Here is an 8,284-nt window from a genome sequence, read left to right as displayed (position 1 = left end):
AGCATTTTCCCACTTCCAGGGCTGGGAGCTTCCCGGTGCTGAGTGACACCCGGGTCCCCTGTGTCCCCCCGCACCCTGCTGGGTGCTGGCCCTGGGTGCTGCCTGGTCTTGCAGGATGAGGGCTGCATCGTGGTAGGGTGCTGCTGACACCAGGGCTTCTCCCTGCCTGACCTGGGATAAAAAATCCCAGTATTTCCAGCATCGTTCCCTCCACCTTCCAAGTTTTCCTCTGCCCCAGCAGTTTCCCAGGCTGGAACTGCGGCCGGGTGCCCCGAGCAGGGATCACGCCGGAAAGCCGACGCAAAGCTCCCCCCTTCCTTGCCCCAAACCTTTGGAAAAACATTTTCCTCCAGAAACAGGGCCGGAGAGGATGTTGGTGAACAAGGCGCCTTTCATCCCTGCTGGCAGCGCTGGCGGACACTGGGGGCTGCCAGCGCCTTGTGCCTCCCCCCGCGCCCGGTGGGGACATTTTCCTCTTTTTGCACCTTTTTGGCATAATTTGGATTTTCCCCTTTCTGTTGGCTCTGAGTTATACCCCGCACCTCCCTCCCCACCGGGGATGGTGGCTTTGCTGTGTGCCACTGGGGTCCCATGGGCCACCACCAGCCCTGCACAGCTCAGTCCGGGCTTCCATGTCACCATCCTGTAGGACAACATGGTGTGTCCCTGTCCCTTGAGGACACCTAGCTTGGGGTGGAGGACTGGGGGGAGGTTCGGGGTCTGAGGACCCCCCAGGGTGGGCAGGAGGCTCTGTCCCCACTGTCCCCAGTGCCCAGCCCACGGGGACCAGGCTCTGCCCCACACAGCCTCGGGGGGCTGGGGGCACCCGAGGGTCTGGGGGCAGTCACCCCCCTTTTCTCAGCTCTGCGAGGTGCAGAAGCCCCGCACGGTCCTGCTGCTCCCGCCCCACCTGCAGCATCCCTCCCTCCCCGATAACCCTGCCTGCCTCCCCCCAGCACCCGTTCTGCAGCTGGTGACCCCCCCAAGATTCACTCCAGCTTAGTGGGGACCCACCGGCCTTGACCCCTGGGGACCCTCCCTGCAGCCAGGCACCCACCCTGTTTGCAGGGACCCTCCAGAGCCTTGCACCCCCTTGCAGCCAGGGACCCCCCACATCCCCCCTGCAACCTGGGACCCCCCCTGCAGCCGTGCACCCCCCTGCAACCGGGACTCTCCTGCAGCCCGGAACCCCCGTGCAACCGGGGACCCCTGCAGCCGTGCCCCCCCCGCAGCCATGCCCTCTCCTGCACCGGGAGGTCACCCCTAGCACCACCCCCCCCCAGTTCACCCATAGCCTCCGCCGCAACCCTCAAGCAACCAGCGCTCGCGGGCTCCCTCCCCCGCTTCCCCCGGTACCGGGAAGCCCCTCCCGTTACCGTGCCCCCCCCCCCCCCTCCACCCCCACAGTCACCGGGACTCCCCCCCTCCGCCTCCGCGGGGGCGGGGCTCGCCAAGCGTGTGCGCGCGGCGGCCGGCAGGGGGCGCCCCCGGCCCGCCCGCGGTGGCGGCGGTGGCGGCTGTGGCGGCGGGGCCCGCGCGGCGGTGACGTCAGGGCGGAGCGAGCCGCCGCCGCGCGGCCGCCGGTATTTGAGGCGCGGGGCGGGCGCGCGTGCCCCGCTGCGCCACCGCGCCGGATCCGCGGGGGCCCCCCCCCGTCCCCGCCCCCCCCTCCCCCCCCTTCCCTGGCCCGGCCGCAACATGCGAAGTGCCCGGGCGCTGCTGCTCGCCCTCGCCCTGCGGGTCTGCGCGCTGGACACCGAGACGCCCGCCGGTAGGAACGGGGAGGGGGGGGGAACTGTGCTTCGGGTGCTTGCGGGCTCGGGGTGCGCGGTTGCAGCCCCCCCGCCGGCGGGGCAATGCCGGGAGTCCCGGTGCGAGGTGGCTTCCTCCGGGCGAGCGAGCGGCTGTCGCGTTCGGGACACCGGCGGTGGAGCGCGGGGTGGGGAGGGGCACCCCCCGTGTCTGCACGGCTGGAGCTGAGCCCCCCTCCCCCGGCTCCCGGTACCGTGGGGCGCTCCGTGTGCCCCCTCGCTGCAGCCCCGGGAAAGGGAACTTCGCCGCGGCGCAGCGCGGGGGCGCGGACCGGGGCCCCGCGGGGCAGGGGGCGGCGGGACCCGGGTGAGTTACCGGGGGTCCCTGGGCAGGAACAGGTGGCGGCCGAGCCCGCTCCGCCCTGGCAGCCTCCCCGGCTCCCGTGTGACGGGGGTGTAATTAGAGTTTGACCAAAGCACCGTCTCTTTATTTTATTTTCACAATCGATTGAATTGTTTTTTCCCCTCTCCTTTCCCCTGAGCAGCTTAGCGCTGTGCGTCCTCCCCCCCTCGTCGCCCCCCGTCCCCTCTCCTGCTGGTCGGGAGCACGGCTGGACCCTACAAGCCGGGGGTGGGCGGTGGGTTGGGGCAGGGTGCGGGGGCACTGCTGGCTCCCGAGCCCTTTGGGGGGCAGGGGCTTGGGTGCTGCGCGGGGTGGTGGGGTGTGTTTGGGCTTCCCGGGGTGCTGCCGGGGGCTGCGAGTGCTCTGGGCTGGGGGAAACTGAGGCACAGGGGAGAGGGGACCTGGTGCCGTGCTCCGAGGGGACCCTCGTGGTGCAGCTGCCAGTGCTTGGGTGATGCTTGGTGCGTTAAGGTATGTTTTTGCCCGATTCTTCAATTTTTTTTACCTTTAAAATGAAGCAGCTCACCTGCATGCAGCCCCTATGTTGGTGCATTGATTTTTTTTTTTGGGTGGTGGCTTCTCTCCAAAAATTATAAATAGTGACACCCATCAGCAGAAAGCAAAAAAAGGCAGACCCATGCGGTGGTAGGGAGGGTGGGTGGGGGGATACAGAGCAGCGGAAGCTCCCCATGGCTTGTGCAAGGTGGAGGAGATGGAGGGGGAGCGAGCTTAGATTTTTCTGGGGCAGCTGGAGGGGGGAGTTGTGTGCTGGTGTGGGGGGAGGTGCTGATCTGTGGACAGAGCAGCCCCGTGCTTCAGGCCAGAGCAAGGAGGCAGTAGGGAAACTGAGGCACGCTGCTGGTGAGGGGCTCGGCGTCCTCCCCCAGAGGAAGGGGCTTCAGCAACCCCACCCCGGGTGTCAGTGGGGAGGTCTTGAGCTGCGCTGCTCCCCAGTCCTGGGCTCTGTGTGTCTCTGGCTGTCACGGCTGAGCCGCTGCAGCCTGCGAGGGGCTGGAGGATAGCAGTGAGGACCCAGTGTTACTTGGGGGGGGCTTTGTGGGGAGGCACCCCCTCCCCAGCAAACCCTTTCCCCTCTGTAGGCATCCTTCCCTACAAGATGGCATTTGCAAGGGGCAGGATCGAGCCCCCTCCTGGTGTAAATGAGGAGTGTGTTGATTCCTGTGTTTCCCTGGTAGGTGCAGAGCAGGCTCAGCTCCGCGGTGGAGCCGGAGGGGCTGGGTTCGGCTGGAGGTGGGGGGTGGGGTGTCTGCTTCCAGCCCCCCACCTCTGTCGCATGCTGCTTTTTATGTGAATCGCAGCATTTGCTCCTGCTAGTGTGGCTTGGCTGGCTGCGGGGACATGGCCAGGCTCATCCCTGTGGGCCTGGGGGCTGCACGGCAGGCAGTGCTGGTAAAAAATAAAATAAATTTAAGCCATCTGCATGTGCTCTGGGGTCAACAGGGACCCTGGAGCCAGTCACGGGGAGCACCAGCTGCTTGTCTTGGTGGGTGTTTGGAAGATGGGTGGTTTTCTTGACACTCCCTTGCAAAGAAGGGGTGTAGGATGATCCTGTCTAGGGGTGGGGGAACAGGCAGGGCATGCCGGTGGCTGAGCAGGGAGGTGGGGGAGAAGCTGGGTGCCCGGGTCCCAGCCTCCCTGCTGGCTCAGGGTGCTCTCTGCTCCCTCCTGCAGCATGCAAACTTTTGCAATTCATTAAGATTTCACAGCGACTAAGCTGTCGGTGCATGCCTGCGCTGCGGAGACCGGGGTGGTGTTGCAAGGCACTTGCTGACCCTTTAAACGGAGTGGTCCCTGGTGCTCTTGTGGTGTCAGCTGGCCGTGACAGGGACCTGCCACTTGGCACTGGTGTGTCCCTTTCTGGGCTCTTTGCAATGAAACATGGAGCCTTTCCCCCTTGCTAAAAAGCCTGCAGCTAAGGGCAGGCTGGCTCGCTGGGCCATGGGGCAGCGGGTTTTACAGGCTCAGCTCTTTTTCCTCCTCCTTTTGCCTTCCCCTGCTAGGAACGGGTGCAGCTCTGCGCCTCTGTGTTGCACCCATGCACCCCGACACTTCAGCAGTAAGTTGCTGCCCAGGAGTACCCCAGCCTGTGTCCCCCCGATGCTCCTGGGCTGCAGGGACATGCTGTGGGGACACACACCTGCAGCTGCCAGCGCTGCGTGGCACTCCCGCCGTAATCATGCGGAAGCTGTTTGCACTGGGGTTTGACTGTGTTAGTGGCAATTAAGCAAATAAAATATTTGGGTTTGCAGCTTCTACTTCAGGAGGCTGGTGCTGCTGGGGAGCCCCAGCCTGGGGTTGGTGCCATCTCTGGTGGCACTAGACTGGTTTGGGGGTGGGGGGGGCTGGTTGTGTTGGATGAGCCCCTCGCTGGGGTGCTGGAGGGCTGGGACCACCTGAGGGTCTCGTCACCCCCAGGGACAGTCCTTGCAGGCTGGCAGGAGGCGGCACGGGTGACCCTGACCTCAGGGTGACTGTGTTGTCTCGGCTGAGTGAATGGGAATGGCAGAGCAGATGCTGTCCCCAGGGCTGCGATTGGGGTTGGGGAGTGGAACAAATCTGCCTGGCGTCCCGCTGCCCCGGCCGTTAACTGCAGCATCTTCATCAGCAGAGGTCACGGGGTGGGGGTGGGGGGGTGGGGATGCTCAGAGGAGTGAGGGGGGGATGTATGCTCTGTGTGTCCCAGTGCAGGAGCTGGCTGGGGGTTGGTGTGGGGGGCTGTCCCTGCGTGCTGCTGGCAGCCCCCTGCACCAGCCCTGGGGTGCTGGGGACTGTCAGTGTTTTGCCCAGTGTTTATTTCCCTCTGCCTGGCTGCTGATGGGCTCTCCCTTGCCAGGGCATTTTTTTTATCCCCACCCTACCTTCACCCAACATGTAAAACATGCAGGAGCGTTGCATTTTCCTTGTCAGCTTGTTTCAGCCTTGGATTTTTTTTTTTTCTCCTGCCTGTTCTGCTGTGCCAGGGAAGAGTCTCATTCTGTTGCTTGCTCCTAGGTGTGTGTTTTAACGCCCTGGGTGTGCCATGGCCTTTCCCAGAGCACCCAGACAGTGTGAACAGCCGCAGGCTCTTGCACTGGGATGCTCCGGAAAACCCTGTTGACATGCCCAAGTTTGCCCAGGGCAGAGGTTTTCTGCTCCCAAGCCCTTGGCTCTCCAGTGTCCCCTCTCCATGCCTTGGAGCGTGGTAGATCTTCGCTGTCTGCAGGGGTGAAGCAGAACTGAGGGATACTGTGAGTGATGCTGATGCTCCTGGATGGGCCCATGCCTCTGGCCCCTTCTCTGCAGCTCCAGGGTGGAGGGTGGCAACGCCTGTTCCCTCCCCCTCTCCTCAAGACTTAGAGTTGCATTTGCTTCATTTTTGGCCTCTTCTTGCTCCAAAACTCCTCTTCCTTGTTTTTCCTCTTGGTGTTTGGACCTGCCCTGGCCTTGGGAACAGGGATCCTGGTGAGTCACCTCCTGGCCCGAGCTGCACATTTTTCCCTTTGCTATCCAAACTAAGACAAACCAGCCCCATTCCAGCTTTCCCAGAGCAGCACCCAGCAGAATCAGCCCCTGCCCCCCCTGGGCAGGGTGGGGGTGTCGGGGGCGGGGGGGGGGGTGGGGTGGGGTGGTAAGGACACCTCCTGGAAGACAAAAGCAGATGCATTTTTGTGGCTTTGACCCCTGCCTTGGCTGTGATGACCTCCCTGCTGCCTGTTGATGTTGGGGTTTTTTCTCCCCTGACTGCACCTGGGATGGAGCTTTTCTATCGCGTGTAACCCATCACCCCATCCTCACTCTGCAGAGGGGCTGAGAGCCCTGAGCACCCCAAAGTGCACCATCACAGCCCTCTTCTGGCTGCACCCCCCAGGGATTTGCTGCTTTGCTTCTGGCAGCCATGCAAGGGTTAAGCATGAGGGGCTGGTGAGGCAGAGGCAGGTAAATCCGTGTGCTACCTCCCAGCTCTAAGCATGCAGCAGGGAGAGCCTTATTGACACAGCCCTGCCATCTGCCTGCTTAAACCTCCATAAATAAGCTTTTTAATAATATATTATTAACATGCACTATAATTGTCTTATTAGATATGTCTGGGAACCTTTAGTTGCTGTGTGATTAAATGTCAAGATTCCCAAACCTCCTCTTCTCCCCGATGGCAGCTTGGGACTTGTTTTGCAGCTTTCCCTGGATCCCACTCCCCCCATTGCAGGCTGGAGATGCCCCCCCCCCCCTTGTACCTGGGGTAAACTGAGGCTCTCTCCTCCGGACAAGCAGAATACCCAGCAATTTGTCCCCCGGAGCTAATTGCCTCCTCGTTGGCAGCCTTAAAATAAATAAGTCCTGGAGATGGAGCTTTTTCTTTCCGCTGCAGGTGGCCTGGCAGAAGCTGCTGATTTTTCCCTGTGCTGGGATGGATGCGGGGGGGTGATGTGGTGGGGGGTGCCAGCCTTGTGTGCCCAGGCCTTCCCTGGCTGGAGCAGTCCTGGGGACATGGGACCTGCTCTTCCTTGCTGGATGAAGGGCATCTCTGGGGAGGAGGAGGAGGGCTGCGGAGCTGGGGTGTGCTGGGGGGGACTTCCCTGGGTATTCCCGGAGCTGTTTGCTTTCCCAGCCCTGGCAGCGGCGGTTTCTCCACCCTCTGCCCGGATCGGGAGCCAGAGTCCAGCTCTGCTCCAGCTGCTGGAAAGCCAAGGCAGAGCCCCTGCCCCTGCCTGCGCGAGCAGCCCTGGCCCCCTGAGCCGCTGCTGGTACCGGCTGGGGGGGCTCGCACATCTGCCGCGCTTTTGGGATTTTTTTTTTTTTAAATTTTAAATAGAGAGGGTTGTTCCTGCTTGCTGGGCGGTTGTTACTGCAGCTCATCCCTTGACTGCTTTTGTGCTCCTCCGGGTCCTGGTTTGCAGCATCTGCCTGTTCCCTGGCTGCTGGTGGGGGGACGATGACAGATGTCCCAGAGTAGCCCATGAGCTTCCTACAGGGGCTCAGGTTTTGCACCCCAGTGCCCCCCACCCGGCAAATGAATGTAGCTTGGTTCGTGGCAGTGGCATGCTCAGTCAGGATGGGGCTGTCCCCAACTTCTGTCCTGGTGTGCCGCTGCCCCCCCCCAAATCTGGGTGCTGGCGCTCTGCTGGCTGCAGGAGCGGGACAGCAAGGCTCCCCCCTCGCCGGGGTGTGTGGGGGTTGTTCCCATGGGGTGGCTGCCCTTCGGGGTGCCAGAGCAGCCACTCGCTTGAGCAGAGGCAGGAGGGCTGCAGTGGGAGGGTGATGCTCCCGGAGTTGTTTGGGGTTCAGTGGGGCTGCGGGGTCTCGGTGCATGCCCCCACGCCTCGTGCCTGGCAGACTCACACCTGGAAGGAGTCTCTTGTCTTCAGTTGTAAATTCATTGTTTTCTGACACTGAAAGTGCTCAAGATGCTGAGGAAACAGGAGCTGGGTGGGGTTGGTGGGTGCTTGGCACCCATTCTGCATCTGTCTTGCCTTCCCAGTGGTGTCCTGGCCTGGATCTGGGGGCCACAGCTTGGTGCTGCGGGGGGGGAGCGGCTTTGCTGGGCTGTCCCATTGCTGATGGGGGAGCAGGGACACACATCTGCCGTGCACCCTGCTGCCTGGGGACTCCTCTGCCTGTGCTGATAGTAGGGGTCTGGGGAAAGCCCCCCCATCCCAGGCCAGGATGTGTGAGGAGCAGAGCGTTGTCCCCTTACTGCAGCTGGGGCTGTAAATGTGTTGCAGCTGGAGCAACTCTCTGAATAATTTTGTCATGTTATTTTTTGTGGGGTTTTTGTTTATTTGACTTACAGTATTGGTCAGTCTCCCCAGTGGGGTGGTTCTGCTGGTGCAGACCTCCCTGGCTCCCAGTGGGTGCAGAACCCATCCTTCCCTGCTCTGCAGCTGTGCTGGGCTCTGCCCCAGTATGGCACCCACCAGGTGCTGGGGTCCCCCTTGCTGTGGGGAGCCCTACACAAGCCAGTAAACTGCTTTGACTTTCTGCAACCCTGCCTGGGTCAGACCTTTCTTGACATCGTTAAGTTAATCAGGGTTGTGGCCGGGATGCAGCGGCTGGCTGGCTCGAGATGCGCTGAGCTTTCCCAGGACAGGACAAGGGGACAAGGACACTGATGACCTGATGCATCTTAATGAGA

The 8,284-nt window shown here is 62.3% G+C and overlaps 1 protein-coding gene across 4 annotated transcripts in view; it reads left to right on the top strand.

Moving 5' to 3' along the window:
- The first annotated feature begins 1,636 nt into the window (after nt 1–1,636).
- The window catches only part of PTPRU (protein tyrosine phosphatase receptor type U), a 70,757-nt gene continuing 64,109 nt past the window's right edge, over nt 1,637–8,284 (top strand). For 3 of the 4 annotated variants that reach the window (XM_037380925.1, XM_037380923.1, XM_037380922.1), the window contains exon 1: nt 1,637–1,771. In XM_037380925.1, coding sequence (XP_037236822.1) covers nt 1,699–1,771 — 73 coding nt within the window. In that variant the 5' untranslated portion in view covers nt 1,637–1,698. The remainder of the gene's footprint in view (nt 1,772–8,284) is intronic. The other variant, XM_037380926.1, reaches the window with a different exon arrangement.

The sequence above is a fragment of the Falco rusticolus genome, chromosome 3 (assembly GCF_015220075.1).
Source record: "Falco rusticolus isolate bFalRus1 chromosome 3, bFalRus1.pri, whole genome shotgun sequence".
Classification (NCBI taxonomy): domain Eukaryota; kingdom Metazoa; phylum Chordata; class Aves; order Falconiformes; family Falconidae; genus Falco; species Falco rusticolus.
This window is presented reverse-complemented; position numbering and strand designations above follow the sequence as displayed.